Below are 18306 nucleotides of genomic sequence, written 5' to 3' on the forward strand. Positions count from 1 at the left end.
TCCACATTTTTTGCCTTTTCACGCCGTTTAAAATATTATTCTCCAAAAGCCACAATTATTCTAAGCATGAAACAGAAATCTGAAACCCAACTCTTTAAAAGAAAAAAAAAAAAAAAGCCCAAAACAAAAAAGTAGACAAGACTGACCAGGCGATCAGACTGTTTTCACAAGCCCCAGTGATGAGAGCAGTCAAAGCCTAGCTGAGTACCTCGGCCTCCAGGGTCACAGTGACCCCACCTCCTGCTGTGCCTCATTCTGTAGGAATAGCCTATACTGTCTTGTAGAAAATGAGTGGGCAATGAAATATCCAATTTTAAAAGAAATTCAAAGTTGGGTGTGGTGGCTCATGCCTGTAATCCCACCACTTTGGGAGGCCAAGGCAGGCACATCACAAGGTCAGGAGATTGAGACCAGGCTGAACGACATGATGAAACCCCTTCTCTACTAAAAATACAAAAATTAGCCAAGCATGGTGGTGTGCGCCTATAATCCCAGCTACTCAGGAGGCTGAGGCAGGAGAATCACTTGAACCCAGGAGGCAGAGATTGCAGTGAGCCAAGATCGTGATCGTGCCACTGCACTCCAGCCTGTGGGACAGAGTGAGATCCTGTCTCAAAAAAAAAAAAAAAAAAAAAAGGTCACATGGCTAATGACAAAGTGCAGAAACAGATATTTAGGTATTTGCATTTTTATAAATGTGACATCAACTGAGTAACAAATGTGTTGGGAAAAACTGCAAGAACCAATGTTAAAACAGTAAGTTACTAATTATGGGTACTCACTATAGTCCTCACAAACCTACCTCTAAACCATCCCGAGGAATGCTAGGAGCACTTGAGCATCAGGCCTCTCCAACATGAGGCCAACACACTGAATCTCTGTAGCAGGGAGAGTTGAAAATACACTTACTGATGAACTGACAGAGTCCGGGGCATCCCTTCTGCCCTGTTATCCTTGATTTTTAAACTCCAACATCAATCCGGCCCCTGTCATAATGACCGTTGATAAAGGACATTCTAATGAACAACTTCTAATTCATCTTAATTTGGGTAGAAACAGGCAAACCCTGTGATAAGCCAGAATAGGGCATATCCAAATGGAGTATGGGAAATTCACAACTCCTAGACACAAGAAGGTGTTTGTGTCTTGCTGCCATCTTCTTCCTATGGCATTTCAACAAATGGGTAGGGAAAAGAAGAAAAAGGAGAAGAGAAATTAGCTTAAGGATTAAAATGAGATCATGTAGTGACAAAAACACAGAGCGACCATTACCATGAAGTGCCTCTCCCGAAAGGTGTACACAAGGTCAGAGTGTACTGGTGCTGGGAAGGCTCATGGGCATCAGACACAAAAGTTAAAAGCACTCTGAGAGAGACTTTCACATGGGAATAACAGACAAGACAGGGAAAAACAGCAATACCGACTTTAAAAAGTGGAAATAACCCACGGTTTAACAAAGTCACCCTTTCTCAGTTAAAAAACTACAGCACAGATGAAGTAACCCACATAGGCCTTCAGCCCTGGCCAGGGTGGGCCCAGAACCAACATTGCCTGATGAGGGCCATTTCTGTACTCTGATGCCACGTGGTAACATTTTTAAATTACTAGGCATGGCTCAGCCATGCCCTATACATCTTTGTAGCACTTTGTGCAGTTCTTATTTGCTTATATTTTCGGGAATTAACTGTATTAACTATAGGATACTGGAAGTATAATCACAAACAAAGCATTAAGAGATGAAAGTGCATGTTATTAGGCCTGCTGCCCAGCCTATCCCATGAAAGCCATGGCTTTGACTCATGGAAATATTGCATTCTGTGCACATAGAGGTTGGGGGTCACAGAAAGGGGGCAGTGAAAAATGAGACCAAGGCAGCTGGACTGCGTGTATGACAAAGAATGTCACCACCCCAAAGAGCCTTCAGGTAAGGAAGCTTTGCCCCATGGACACTAGGCAGTTAATGAAAATGTCTTAAAACAGGAGGGTAACAGTATCAGATTTGCCTCTTAGGATGATAATCCTGATAGGCTGAAAACAAAGAAAGGTCAAGAGCCTAACACAGCAATCAGGGCACAGGAGAATAGCGGCCTGAGCAGAGGTTGCAGTGGATGTAGTAAATGAGGAGATCTGCTTGAGAGACAACTCTGAATGGAATCATCATCTGAATCTGGGGACAAGATAGATTGAAAAAATATCAGAGAGGCTGGATGCAGTGGCTCACACCTGTACTCCCTGTGCTTTGGGACGCTGAAGACGGTGGATCACCTGAGGTTAGGAGTTTGAGACCAGCCTGATGAAGCCTCGTCTCTACTAAAAACACAAAAAATTAGCCAGGCATGGTGGTGGGCACCTACAATCCCAGCTACTTGGGAGGCTGAGGCGGAAGAATTGCTTAAACCTGGGAGGCAGAGGTTGCGGTGAGCCATGATCATGCTACTGCACTCCAGCCTGAGTGACAGAGTGAGACTCCGTCTCAAAAAATAAAATAAAATAAAATAAAAACAAACCCCCAAAAACAAAAAATAGAAAACATGTCAGAGAAAGCCCAATCAAAGATTGCTGAGTTAACAGGCCAGGGGAGGAAAAGGTAGGGCATGCTGCGTCTGAGGTGTGCAGGACACTCAAGCACAGGTGGACTGGGGTGGGGCCCTGAGATCCGGCAGAACAGAGGCTGGGCAGAAGCAGCCATGAAGGTCACTGAATACCAAGGAGGGGCATATGGAACAAGAATGAAAGAGGTGCTGGCAGAAGTCTGAGGAGCCCATGTTGAAGTACCACACGGAGAAATGAGCACAGAAGGCAGAGAGCCAGGAAGGAGCACTGTCCTTGAAGCTGAGGAAGATAACTGACAGGCCATGTGTGTGCTGCAATGAGGCGGCACTCAGGAAGGTGATGTTTTCGGCACACTGGTGGAAAAGAGACTGTGCAGTACTAGGATGGAAAGAGACTGAACATGGGCTACAGGCTACTCTTTCAAATCACTCTCACAATACAAAAGCACAGCTTCCATTTTTTTCCAACTTCACAAGGAATTTTACTAATTCAAGAACTTGTTTATTCCATCTGCCAGCTGAAAAGTTCCCTATATTAAAACAGAAAAGCAAATTTACCATCTGGTCAGAAAAATAACAAATGCTGAATGATAAGCAGTGATCCATTCTAGGATCACCCTCCCAGAAGATCTTCAACCAGGGCTGGGCAGAGCACGGATACCTGCCTTGCGACCCATGCCCCCTGCAGCAAGCTCCATGAACAGTATGGATAAATCAGGTCTGTGCTTGTGCATTCCAACAGGCTTCTCAAGACAACAGGATCCCAACGGAAAACCTAGAACCCTTTTGAAAACAAAAGTGAACTAAAGAAGTTTGGAAAACTAGATTAGTGGAAAGGTTAAGATGGCATACACAAAATTTCATAGCATGGACAAATGCCAGCATGATTCCAAACCAGGCTGGAGAGTAAAAGTGACAATTTGTTGAGTAAGCCAAAGAAAATCTCCCTTGCCAAAATCAATACTTTTCCTTAAGGCCAAAAACAGGGTTTTCAAAGTATAGATAATTTTCATCGTATAGATAATTTTCATCATAAACAATGTCCCAATTTAACCCTATGAATGAATATTTATCAAGCCACATACGGAAATCAAGTTTCAACAGGAAACATGTTTTACACACTATATATTTAGAATAGACTAACTTTGCAGTCTTATTTTTGGATCATTTACAACACAGTAGAAGGAATCTCTTAAACTTCAGGTCTATCAGAAACCAACCTTAAAACTATATGAAAAATGAAAACATTTTTCTTTTCATGGAGAAAGTACAGATGAAATAAACACACTGGGAATCTAAAAGCGTTATTTAATTCCATGGTATCATGGAATCTCACTTCATAGTTCTTTGGGTATGAAAATTTACAAGAAATAATGTATTTCTAGGAACAAAGGCATAAATGGAGGCAGCTATGGAGTGATAGCTAGGGAACTGAGTTTGGTATTAAGTTCCCCTTCCTCTATTTCTTAGGTCTCACCATTATTTTTAATAAAATTATCAAATAACTTGGTGTTATTAAACTCTAATAAGAACTCTTTACTCTTCTGTTAATACACACTTAAAATGACCACTGGAAATTATGATATATTGTGACATGAAATCATAGCTCTAACTTGTATCACAGTTTGTTTCCTGACTAGAATAGTTCAGCCTGAGTATTTACACAAAATCTTCTGGACCATGACTACAAAGAATAATATTAAATATCACTGCTGCACTGAAACGTGGCTAAGGATATAACAGAGGGAAAAGTAAAAGTTTGAGCACTGTAGTTGGCATTCTGGTTTTGCTGGCCAGAAGAAAGCAGGAGATAATCCAGAGGCAGCTCTCCTGACCCCAGAGGAAAGGGGAAGTAAGACAAGAAATGGAAGCAAAACTTCTCTGGCCAAATCAGAGCTGGCCCACGCTGAGTGGGCAATGGCTTCAACTGAAGCACAGAGAGGGAGAGGACAACCCAGCAAGGAAGTTTAAGAAAAAATTTTAAATGACTTTTTAAAAGATGTTGACCTACAACATTAACAACCCTTCTTTAATCTGTGTTATTCTCATTTCTTAAATCTAAAAAAACAAATTGTTTTTAAAAATGTTTGATATTACATTAAAAAATCCCCACAGAAACTAAAGATTTTAAAGGCATAAACTATTGCCAAGGATTGGCTAAATTAAATAAGCAGCTCATCATACACCTACCTTTTCTAGGTTTAAATATACAATACTAGAATACTTAGATTAAATACATATTTTCTAACACTTATTTTTCAATTAAATAAAAGGAATCTTATTTTACCACCTGACTTGTCTTGGGAGAAATGACCAGTCTACCATTTTCTACACCAAGTTAGGCTTTAATTATTAGAAAATACTGCATCAAGGAAATTAGTGAAATCTTATAGATACCCATGTATCTACACAGGATTCCTTGTTCAGCCTCCTGCTCACACCATTTCTGTATAGAAATCGCTGACCCTGGGCCAGGCACAGTAGTTCACGTGTATAATCCCAACACTTTGGGAGGCCAAGGCCAGGTAGATCACTTGAGGTCAGGAGCTTGAGACCAGCCTGGTCAACATGGTGAAACCCCATCTCTACCAAAAAATACAAAAATCAGCTGGGTGTGGCGGTGGGCACCTGTAATCCCAACTACTCAGGAGGCTAAGGTGGGAGAATCATTTGAACCCAGGGGATGGAGGTTACAGTGAGCTGAGATTATACCACTGCACTCCGGCCTGGGTGACAGAGTGAGATCGTGTCTCAAAAAAAAAAAAAAAGAAAAAAGAAAAAAAGAAAAGAAAAGAAATCACCAACCTCAACATTCCTTCTTCCTCTCCCAGCCACTCAAGTGGTGACCCTAGACCACAACCCATCTCAAGGGCTTTAGAGGAGTTCCTGGAAGCAGTAAGAAACAGGTGGGGGGCCAGATTTCTGGCTACACGCTTGTGATAAGACTGAGGAAACCCCACTCTGTGGGCTGGACTGTGGGAGCACCACATCCACTGCTCCTGAGGTTACCTGAGGGTCAGGGCCGTCCCAGCCTCCTTGCTCCCCTGCATTTGGTACACAGAGACACTCACCTAAGGTTCACACAGTAACAAGGAGGGTGCGGAGGTACTGGAGATTACACACCAAACCTGTCAGGCTGTTGACAACTAATCTTGTCCAAGGACAAAGATCACTACACTCTTTGTTCTGGAAAACTACCATATTACAGAAACTAGTCTTGTTATTGAATTTTTCATTTCTTGACATAGAAGTATAATTTTTTATACTTCATAAGTAAAATTCAGGGTGGAGTTTTCTATCACTTCACATTTATCTCCCTACAATGGTAAAAACAATTTTTGATTTTGACGGATTTCTTTCTTTTATAAAAGGCATATTTAAAAAAAAAAAAAAAAAAACAAGCCTGTCCCAATCCCTTTTCCAATGGAATTCTTAACTGCTTCTGACAATTTATTTTTTATTTGTTATTAAAGATATTTTATATTTTATAAATATTTATGATATTTATAATGTTTATAAATATTTCCAAACCATTATATGATGTGAAGAAAGTCTAAAAGCATTAGAAGCATCCAGGAGTGTTATCCTGTATGAGTATTTTATCATAATCATCAGAAAATGGAAATAGTATATGATTTTAGTTTCTCTTGAAATTATATAAACACAATATTCTTCAAGCAAGTAACTCATCACAGTGAGCCAAGGCTGCACCACTGCACTCCAGCCTGGGCAACAGAGCAAGATTCTATCTTTAAAAAAAAAAAAAAAAAAAAGGCAGCTAAAAATTTAAAATTTAAAAGAGTGGAAGCCCTGCCTCCCTGATCCCCAAATTAGTCTTCTTCCTTTAACAAATAATCTGTAACTCTATGGGCTGGAGTGTGGAATATGTGAACACAGTTAGGGTTTGGAAGGCACACTCTACCCTGCTGGGTGACCTTGAGAACAGCCATGTGAAGGCTGTGAGTGCAACCTGCTTAGTGTCTAGCCTGGAGGACACCCTTACTTGCGTTATCTGCATCCATCTGAACTCTATTCACTTCATAGTCTTCAAAAAACTTTCAAGTCTAGTATTTAGAAATCCAAGGAGGAATACAGAGTGTCAGGAGATTTTTTTGCCCTCCAGTCTATGCTCTGGAGGCAAACACAACTGAAACAACCCACCAAGCAACCATAAAAACTTTGACTAGGGTAATGTGTAACAAAATGTGGCACTGGAAAAATAATAAGGCAGTGAATTTTTGCAAAAGTCACACTAGGAAGAATAAGGAAATAATTATTCTTAACACAAAGATTTTGCAAAATTAAAATTTTTGAATGGACAAAATAGAAAACAAGAATTCTTAAAATTGAAACTTGTCCAATAGATCACTGTGTGTGAATTTCTTTTTCTTCTTTTTCTTTTTAAATTTTTTTGAGACAGGGTCTCGCTATGTTACCCAGGCTGGAGTGCAGTGGTGCAATCACAGCTCACTGCAGCTTTGAACTCCTGGGCTCAGGTGATCCTCCTGCCTCAGCTGGGAGCACAGATATGTCCCACCATGGCTGGCTAATTTTTTGTAGAAATGGGGTCTCATTTTGTTGCCCAGGCTACTCTCAAACTCCTGGGCTCAAGCAACCCTTTTGCTTCAGTGTTGCAAAGTGCTGAGATTACAGGTGTGAGTCACTGTGCCCGGCCTAAATTAATTTCTTAAAGAGACTCAGTACCTAATCTAGGTAAGCTGGGGTGGGCTGTCCACAAACTACGTGGAAAGGGGTACCCATGTATTGGCTAGTGGTATAAAATGAAAGCAAGGTTCCCTGATGGCAGCATCAAGATGCTGTTGAGAAGTGGATAAAAGACATTGACAGAAGTTATGGTATTTTGTGACCTATGAAAGTTTCAGCTGAATATGACCCAGCAGCAAAAAGCTAAAAAACAAAACAAATCCTAACACAAAAGCTATTACTGCAATACTGATATGAAGAGCTAAGTTCATTCTTTGCTTCTTAGGGTACTAAATTCAGTATGACATATTTAATACTTTTTGAAGACATACATATTCCCACATACGCAGAAAACCCACAGCAGTTCCACCTTCACAGGCACATCAGAGGGTGTTCTGAAGCGAGCACTCAGACACACACACTCACACACATATACACACAGACACACACACACCTTCACACATATAGTAACATATTCAATAGAGATCACACTGAGGGAAAGACAATTCAGGGGGAATTCTGCTCTGGACAACAGTGGCAGCCACTGAACTTCATTGATTTTGTTTGTATTTTAATTTTTTCCTACACCATTTTCCCTGAAGTTTAAAGGGAACTTTTAGGAACAGAAAAAATGTCATGTTGAGGCCAGGTGTAGTGGCTCAGGCCTATAATTCCAGCACTTTGGGAGCCTGAGGCAGGAGGATCACTTGAGCCCAGGAGCTCAAGACCAGTCTGGGGAACATAGTAAGAACCTGTGTCAATGAAGAAAATTTAAAAATTGGCTGGGCCTGGTGGTGTATGCCTGTGGTCCCAGCTACTCAGGAAGCTGAGGTGGGAGGACTGCTCAAGCCCAGGAAGTAGAGGCTTCAGTAAGCCATGATGGTGCCATTGCACTTCCAGCCTGTGCAACAGACCGACCTAGACCCTCCTCCTTCCCCCAAAATATCTCATTGTGAAAAATCATTCATCTGAAGCCCATCAATTTCTTTGGTATCATCTGTTCTGTTTTTACTCTCTTCCTGTATAATACAAGAAGTTTTTCTGCATTAAGAACATCTAAAGGTCCGGGTGTGGTGGCTAATGCCTGTAATTCCAATGCATTGGGAGACTGCGGAGGGAGGTTCCCTTGAGGCCAAGAGTTCAAGACCAGCCTGGAAATCATAGCAAGCCTCCATTTATATAGAAAAAAAAAATTTTTTTTTAAACAGCGGGATGTGGCGGCATGTGCCTATAGTCTCAGCCACTCTGGAGGTTGTGGTGGGAGGAGTCCTTTGAGCCCAGATGGTTGAGGCTGCAGTGAGCTGTGATGGTGCCACTATACTCTAGCGTGGGCAACAGAGGGAGCCCCTACTCAAAAAAGTAAAAGAACACTTGTAACTATTTTTAGTTTTAAAAACTATGGTATCAAACATATTGTGAACATATTTGTCACAGATATCAGACAAGGGAGCCAGGGTGTAACGACTGCTGCACTCACATCTCCTGAACTCAGTTCTGCCCAGACCCGCCCCGAAGACAAGTGGGCCGTGAACATGGGTCACCAACTTAGGCTGCCCAGTGTAAATCTGGCTCCACCACCCACTGGTAGGCACACAGGGTTATACCCATTCATATTCTCCTGCATCTGCATTGTCCTCATCTCTGAAGTAAGGAGAGCAGGACGTAACTGAAAGGGTAATTGCGGGGGCTAAATTAGTTAACATACATGTAAAATGCTTTGAGTATCACTTAGTAATCACTGCTCACCATCATGCAGGTAAAGAGCAAAGTGATGCTGGGAAACTGTTTCCTCTTTAACAAAAGGAAAAATACAATGATTTCTGAAGACAAGTAGAACACAACTTCCCCTTGCCTCTATAGTTGTCCATTTTCTATGCCATAGCTACATTTTAAAGTGCAGGTTTCCATGGCATCACCTTGGAAGTAAAATCTAGCCAAGGCCTCCACGCCCTGCATGATCCGGGCTCCCCTGCCCACCCCATGCCATGTCATCAAACCACATTCTCTGCAAGGCAACACCTATGCTTCTTGCTGCTCTTTTGTTTTATTTTTTTCAGACAGTGTCTTGCTCTATTGCCCATATTGGAGTGCAGTGGCGCCATCTCGGCTCATGGCAATCGCCGCCTCCCAGGTTCAAGTGACTCTCATGCCTTAGCTCCCAGAGTAGCTGGGATTGCAGGCATGTGCCACCACACGTGGTTAATTTTTTTGTATTTTTAGTAGAGATGGCATTTCACCATGTTGTCCAGGCTGGTCTTGAACTCCTGACCTTGTGATCCACCTGCCTTGGCCTCTCAAAGTGCTAGGATTACAGGCATGAGCCACCATGCCTGGCTTCTTGCTGCTCTTTTCAAGCCAAGCTCAATACCTTCACAGTGTATCGCAAAGAATCTTGGTATGTATGGTCTTTTATACTGAAACGTACTAAAAGGCACCAATAAGGAAGATAACATCGATTGTTAAAAGGTACAAGCAGGAGTTATAAAACAGCACAGCAAAGTCAGCTACCCAGGAGGAAAGAAAGGAAAAATTGACATTCACATACCAAAGATGTTAAAAATATAATTTCTTAAGCTTAGAAAGATGTATTAGACATATTCACTGAAATATTTGATATTCGTATGCATTTTTTAACAAAGCAAAACATGCCCTTATCATAACACCTGACAACTGCACTCTTGATCATTTATTCCAAAAAAAATAAAAACATATGTTCCCCCTCAAAAACTGGTACACAAACGTTACGGCACCTTTTATTCGTAACCCAATATGGAAACAACCCAAAAGCCCTCAGTCAACGAAGAGTTCAACAAACTGTGGCACATCTGTCCCATGGAATACAACCCAGCAGTATAAGGCAGTGAGATATTGACATACACAACAACTTGGATAAATCTACAGGGAATTATACTGAGTGAAAAAAGCCAATCCCAAAAGGTTATAAACTATATTATATTTCTGTAACATTTTTTAGATGACAAACTATGGAAATGTTAAACAGATTAGTGACTGCAAGGGGTGAGTGAGGGAGGAGAGTGGGTTAGAGGTGGCTATGGGTATAAAGGGTGGCACAAGGATCTTTGTGGTGATGGATCCTTCTGTGTCTGGACTATGTGATAGTCACATGAATCTACCCAAGTATTTTAATCCATCTTGGCTGCAATAACAACAAACCAGAGCTGTGTGGATTTAAAGCAATAGGAATTTGTTTCTCACAGTTCCGCAGGTTGGGAAGTCCAAGCTCAATGCTCTGGCAGATTCTGTGTTTGGTGAGGACCTATGTTCTCACAGATGGATTCTTCTTGACGTATCCTCACATGGTGGAAGGACCAGCTAGCTCTTAAGGGTCTCTTCTAAATCCTTTCGTGAGGGCTCCACCTCATAACCTAATCACTTTCCAAAAGCCTTACTTACCTCCTAATACCATCTAATTGGTGATTAGGTTTCAACATATGAATTTTGAGAGGATACAAAAATTCAGACCATAGTTACAGGTGACAAGATTACATAAAACATACACACACACACACACATACACACACACACGCAAATGCATGTAATATTGGTGAAATCTGAACAGAGTCAATGGACTGTATCTGAGATCACCATCCTGGTTGTCCTGTCATTCTACAGTTATAAAAGATGTCACTGCTGATTACTGGGGGAAACCATGGGCATGGGACAAGGGATCCCTCAGTATTATATCTAACTGCATATGAATCTATAATTATTTTTAAATACAAAGTGTTTTAAATGGGCAAAAAGAAGTGTTAGAGACATTCAAACATTTTAAATCAATATACAGGAAAAAACATACGTCTTAACCATGGGGTAATTAAATAATACTCCCAAATAGAAGACAAATGGAAAGAAAGACCTCAAGCTGAATCATTATAATCTATATATCAATTTTGTAAACCAAAATTTCTCATCTCTTAAGGAGATAAATAAGGAGAACCTCAATTTGACATGCTACACTTAATGTCTAGAACAAAATTTAAGACGTGATATTGTAAGGAATATTCCAAATAAGCTATGTTTTGAGTATGAGCCAAACAAAAAAAAACACCTTTTTCTCCCTTCATTCTGGACTACCAGTCATACATGTTTAACTTGGTATTTTTCTATTCAGACCTGCAGAAGACACTCTGTCAACTACATACTTGACAATTTGATCAATTCACTATAATGAGTAACCAGGATGACAATGTCTAGTGATTTCTAACTTATATTAATATCAATAATTAAGAAGAAAATCTGCCACTTCCCATCAAAATCATAATATTTTAGGACATCCTATACAGTTCCACAATTTACGCAGTCTCTGCAATCTTCAAACCTATGTCCTATGCTTCTCCAATTAGTACTGTCTCAAGAATGCGATAAAGACCTACATTTTGAAAGATTTTTTTCAAAAGAAACACATCTGTATCAATATTTCTAATTTTGCTGATTCCTTAATCCCTTGTCTTCTTAAGCCTAACTTTCTCTAGCCCAAACAGATTAACTAATGAAGGTCTGTAGAGATTAGCGAATAAGAACTTGGACTTCAGAGTATAAACCTGGGCTTAGTTATCTGCAGCATATACTCAACCTACAGTTTTTTCATCTGGAAAGTAAGGAAAGCAAACTCTTCTAGAAGATTACTTTGCATACTAAATGGTTTAATATATTGTCAGTTTTTGGCATTGTACCCATAGATATCAAACCTCCAAACGTGATGCAACAATGAGGATGAGATTGAAGGAAAGAGGACAGACAGAACCCAAACTATTTCTTAAGAATTTATGATCCAGTTCAAAGTTTGCCCACATTTTGCTCCTACTTGGAAGATATTTACAATTTTTCGAGACTACAAAAACATTAGCAAAATTCAAGACACTACCTGACTAAACACACAAAGTCCAATTTGGACTATCTGGTTATTCCCCACTAGTAATCTCAACAGGAAACTGGCAGAGGAGTAAAATGATTATTTTCATATGGCAGAAGTGTGGCAGGGTTTGAAAGCATGGCACTAGGAACCAGGAGGCCTGGTTTTGGCCCTGTCTCTTCCTTGGCTAGATAATCAGAGAAAGTCACTTCCCTCCTCTAGGCAATCTGCCAAAAAGGAGCTTAGACTGGAAGGTCTCTAAGAGTCCTCACAGAATTAACATTCTATCTCCCCATGCGGAAAAAGGAAACAAAAGTGCTGCATAAATGCCAACGAAGTAAGCAAATGATATCTTCAGGTTCTAGTCTTTAAGGCCTTCAGTAGCCAGAGTCCTGTGTGCCAGGCTCCTCTTTTCCATCCGATAGCTCGCCATCCACCCCAACCCAACACAAAGCTAATGTTACAACTAAAAACTGAAAGCAGCCTTCCTGAAACAGAATAATGCAAACATTTATATCCAGTTGAAAGAAATCCAAGCTTACCTTTCTCTCATGTCATTACTTCAAAAGAAGGGAGGCAAAAGGAGGACAGAAGGAGGAGCAATTTGAGAATTTAAGTGGCAAGGAAAAATATTTTTCTGGTTCAAGCAGAACAAAAGAAGTTTATAATCAGAATCCCAAAGTTATGGGTGACACACAGATTAAACCAAAACTATTTAGAGGTGGAGGTAGGTAGATTATAAGAGAAAGTTCCAGTTCAAGGGCATTCACATTTGAGAGGTTAAATATACACATGTAAATACTTATAAATAGCAGAACATGAAGAATCACTGAATGACTAAAATGAGATAACATACTATAGAATTACAAATGGTTCCTGCTGATTTTTATCAAATAACTCTGGAAATAAAATAATCATGAACTAAGCATATGGCTGGTAGAGTGTTACTGACTGTATGCAGTTCACGCTGGCCAGAGTCATTAGGATGACTTCCATCAGGGACTCCTGTCTCTACCAGATCAATGAAAGTCATTTTGGGCATTTCTGGTAAAATACTGGAAAGAAAGCATTCTTTTTATTGGACTTGAAGCTGAGAGTTACCAAATAGAAGATGACTGCCAGCCTTTTCAAAACCAGTATGTCTGAAGCATGAAGTCTTTTCCCTGTGGCATTCAATTACAAGTACCATTAAATTCTTTTTTGTGCTTAAGCCAATGTGCTATTAAGACTTCCTTAAATAATAAGACAAGGCAAACTTTATGTCTGTCTGGCCTTCAAGGTGATCAAATGAATTGCAAGGATTATTAATGTCCTAATAATTGATACTAAAAAAAAAACAAGAAACAAATTCATAAGTATAACAATGAATTGACCCGCAGATACGTATAAAAGAAAAAATGATCAGGTACAGTGGCTCACGCTTGTAATCCCAACACTTTGGGAGGCCCAGGCAGGCAGATCACCTGAGGTCAGGAGTTTGGGACTAACCTGGCCAACATGGTGAAACCCCATCTCAACTAAAAATACAAAAATTAGCCAGAGGCGGCTGGTGCCTGTAGTTCCAGTTACTCGGTGGACTGAGGAGGAGAATCGCTTGAACCCAGGATATGGAGGTTGTAGTAAGCCAGGATCGTGCCACCAAACTCAAGCCTCGGCAAAAGAGTGAGACTCTGTCTCAAAAAAAAGTATTCTTGGGTCATATGTATTAGGTCATCCTGACACATATATATGTATTTCATATTACAGTGCTTTAATACAAGAATGTGAGAGAAGACAATTGCTAAGTGACAGCTGGGAAAGGATTTTATATATTTTTTTCGAGACAGGGTTTTGCTCTATCACAAAGGCTGGTGTGTAGAGGTGCAACCATAGCTCACTGTAACCTAGAACTCCTAGGCTAAAGCAAGTCTCCCACCTCGGCCTCTTGAGTAGTTAGGACTGTAGATGTGTGCCACCACTGTACAGTTGATTTTTAATTTTTTTTTTTTTTTTTTTGTAGAGAATGAGTTTCACTACATTGCCCAAGTTGGTCTTGAACTCTTAGCCTCAAGTGATTCTTCTTCCTTGGCCTCCCAAAGCATGGGGAATACAGGCGTGAGCCACCGCACCTGGCCTCAGAAAGGATTTTAGAAAGAATAAATGAGGTGAGAATTGAAAAGTCTTCTAAAGAAATGTGTAATATAATAGTTGAGAACATAACAGTTGAGTGATCTATTTAGTAGAATGTATTATTCTATTTAGTAGAATATATTATTGGGAATGGAGGGATTAACTCTAAGAATAATGTTTCTTAAATTCCAGCATGTGCAAAAATCACCTGGAAGCATAATAAAATGTATATCTCAATGATCACCCCATGAAAGACTAATAATCGTTACTTTGGAATACGTGACTGTGCCTACCCACCCATCCCCGCAATCCAGATGGAGGAAACACACAGAAAAAAACCCACTAAATCAGCACTGTTTAGGAGGAGAGAAGGCTTTTCTAGGCATGTGGAATCTTTTCAATATCAAAAAATTTGTTAAGAAACAAGAGTTTTCAGTGATTAGACCTTGGAAGAATAGACTCATCTCCTGGAATAATTTCTGAGACCTATATGACACCTGAATAAAACAATCAGTTTTCAGAGTACAAGTCCTTAACATCCATGATTAAGTTTATTCGAGTATTTCATGCTTTTTGATGTTATTGTAAATGAGACTGCTTTCTTAATTTTCCAATAGAAAATCTTTCATAGTTAATATACAGAAATTTCATTGTTAATATATAGAAACGCAATTGATTTTTGTATGCTGATTTTTAATCCTGTGGCTATGCTGAATTCACTTACTAGTTCTAACCTTTTTTGGCAGGGGCAGGGTGTCTTATAGGGTTTTCTAGATATTAGATCATGTCATCTGCAAACAGAGATAACTTTACCTCTTGCTTTCCAACTTGGATATCTTTTATTTCTTTTGCTTGACTACATGCTCTGACTACAGAAGCAGAACCTGCAACAGTGGCTGCCAACAGGGAGGCAGGTATTTATCAAAGGGTACAAAGTTTTGATTATATAAGATAAATAAGTTCTAGAGATCTGCTGAACAGTATCCTGCCTATAGTTAACATACTATATTGTATACTTAAAATTTTGCTAAGAGGAGCTGGGCATGGTGTCACAAGCCTGTGGTCTTAGCCACTCAGGAGGCTGGAGTGAGAGGATTTGCTTGAGCCCAAGAGTTTGAGGCTAGAGTACACTATGATTATGTCACTACATTCCAGCATGGGCAACACAGTAAGAACCTGTCTCTAAATAATGAAATAAAATAAAATAAATTTTGCTAAGAGGGTAGAGTGCTCTTAATGATAAGAACAGATCAAAACTTTTGGAGGTGAAGGGTAGATTTACAGCACAGATTGTGGTGATGGTTTCACAAGGGTATACTTATCTTTAAACTCATCAAGTTGTAGATATTAATTATGTATCAGTTTTGTATGTCAAAATTAGAATGTTGGAAAAACAAACATTGTTTTTAAAGTCATGAAAACAGTAATAATCAACTTCATATATTTTAATGGAAAAATTCCTGGCATATGTATAACCAGGTAACAAAACTGCACGTTCCACACATGTACAACAGAACTTAAAGTATAATTTAAAAGAAGAAATATTAATAAAGTGAAGAAAAAAATTCTTTTAACTAAAATTGTTTTTATACATTGTCTCAGGTGCCTGTACAAGCCTTACCTGAAAGTGTCTTTTGGTAAGAAATACATTGATGTCGCCACAAAGAAATGGAAGATCTCTCTCGATTCTGCAGTCCATTTAATCTTTCTGCTAGTCCACCTCTGTTTAATGAATTATAATGTATTAAGTTTAGTTAAAAGGAAAACTTCTGAATCACTCAAACAGTTATATTGTATACCCCCAACCAGAGACAGATAAAACATGCAAAATTTTAAAGTATATTTGTTACCACATTCTCTTCCTAGAGGCCATATCCTCGTAAGTCAGTTTTTGTTTTCTTAGAAGCTTGGTTTTCTGATTCTTAGAAATATGGGCTAATATTATGTCCTAAAAATATTATATTGTTGGATATATGACAGCTAAATATCAGCTTACCTCCTTTTCTATTCTTTCTTAGTTCATTTTATTCAATCCTAAAAGTACTACTTACTTACCACTTGTTATATGCTGGCACCTAGCACTTTGTTAGGTAACAGGGACACAAGGACAGCTATGAGTGCTGCTGTGGAGGTGGAAGAGCTCCCAATGAGCTCAGCAGATTGGTGCAAATGGAGAAATATAAAGTGGGCTCAGAGTTCCAGTCAATAACAATCTTGCCAACTGCTGACAGAACACTCAAATAAGAGCACTTGGGTATGAGTCCCTTATTTGGACTCTAGAGATATTTGAGTATCAATCACAAACACACAGCAAGGATACCAATGTTATAAAAAAGAAAACTTCCATGTATAATAGAAAGACAATTAATAATGACAGACATACAGGTACTGCAGAAGAACATTAACCTATCAATGAACATACATACTCACTGAGATATATTTATGCTTATAAGTATGTAATTATAGGTAAATTATAAATGTAAGTAAATAAATACATACATATGTAGAGAGAAAGAGAAGTTATCAACTCCTAACATAGCTATAATTTCAAGAAAAATCAAGACCAGTTGTTAACACTATAGCTACATGCTATATAGATTATCAATGTATTATCTCTTAAGTTTATCTTATTATCAATTCATTAATATTTCACTACATTATATTTATTCAAATAACATAATTTTGAAGTAGAAAGAACAGATATCAATACCCACTGGACAGATGATAAAACCAGAATTTAGAGAGAGATTAAGGAACTTCTCCAATATTACATAACTAGCCAGATGAGGAACTGGCTATTAAAACCAGAATGGACTTAGCACAGCATGTGGCATTTAGTAAACCTTCAAAAAATGCCCATGATTGGTGCAACTGTTTTTGTTATGTATTTTACTTGTACCCTATATAGCTCTTTCCACTATGATGGTAATATTTTAATAAATATATAATATTGTTAGTATTAATACCTATAGAAAAACCTAGTATTTTTTCCTACAGGTATTATTTCTGAATGTATTTGTTTATAGTATACATAACAGAAAAAATTTAAAAACCTCTTATACTCAGAAATATGCCATAGCACCTCTACTTGTCAATCTCTACTTACTATTAAGCCTTCCTCACATAATTCTATTTACATGAAGTAACTCATTTATGCTTCCCCTTTACACAATACTGTAAAATAGGTACTATTATGATTCCACTTTATAGATTACAAACTGAGGCACCAAGATGTTAAACATCTGTGCAAGATGGGATGTCTAATGAGTGGCATAGCTGGATGCACGCCCAGGCAGTCCAGCTCCAGAGTCCAAGCTCTTAGTCTTGATAATATATCTATCACCTCTTAAACAGTACTATTTCAAATGATATGCATAATAAATACAAGAAGCAAATGCTGTATTCTTTGTCCAGTTATGTAGATAATTATTCCCCCAATATTGCTTTTCAATGCTGTGACCTTACAGGGAAAAAAAAAAAGGGAAAATGAACTCTGAAAATAGTATCTGGTTAAAGTAAAGCCTAGAACCCTGCAAGAAATCTGTAGGGAGTACAGGACGAAAAGTAAAAGCAACAGTAAACATATGCAAAGGAGTTCTCTACACATGGCAGTATCTGGAGCCCTCAGATAAAAACTGTGTCTCCACTGGTACCATTCCTTCTGAAACTATTCCAAACAACACAAAAAGAGAGAATATTCCCTAAGTCATTTTATGAGACCAACGTTATCCTAATACTAAAACCTGGCAGAGACACAACTAAAAAAGAAAATATCAAGCCAATATTCATGATGAACATCGATGCAAAAATCTTCAATAAAATACTGTCAAACCGAATCCAACAGCACATTAAAAAGCTTATCCATCACAATCAAGCAGGCTTCATCCCAGGGATGCAAGGCTGGTTCAACATACACAAATCTTTAAACGTAATCCACCACATAAACAGAACCAAAGACAACACCATATGATTATCTCAATAGATGCAGAGAAGGCCTTTGACAAAATTCAAGTCCTTTATGCTAAAAACTCTCAATAAACTAGGTATTGATGGAACATATCTCAAAAT

At 38.9% G+C, this 18306-nt stretch overlaps 1 protein-coding gene across 3 annotated transcripts in view; it reads right to left on the reverse strand.

The window, feature by feature from the left end:
* The window catches only part of LOC108297231 (DNA repair-scaffolding protein-like), a 162644-nt gene that overhangs the window by 13727 nt on the left and 130611 nt on the right, over positions 1-18306 (reverse strand). For 2 of the 3 annotated variants that reach the window (XM_017519947.2, XM_017519948.2), the window contains exon 7: positions 15860-15960. The exons of the other annotated variant lie outside the window; for it this stretch is intronic. In XM_017519947.2, the coding sequence (XP_017375436.1) occupies positions 15860-15960 (101 nt within the window). The remainder of the gene's footprint in view (positions 1-15859; positions 15961-18306) is intronic. 3 annotated transcript variants of the gene reach the window in all.

The sequence above is a fragment of the Cebus imitator genome, unplaced genomic scaffold (genome assembly GCF_001604975.1).
Source record: "Cebus imitator isolate Cc_AM_T3 unplaced genomic scaffold, Cebus_imitator-1.0 Scaffold782, whole genome shotgun sequence".
Taxonomy (NCBI): Eukaryota; Metazoa; Chordata; class Mammalia; order Primates; family Cebidae; genus Cebus; species Cebus imitator.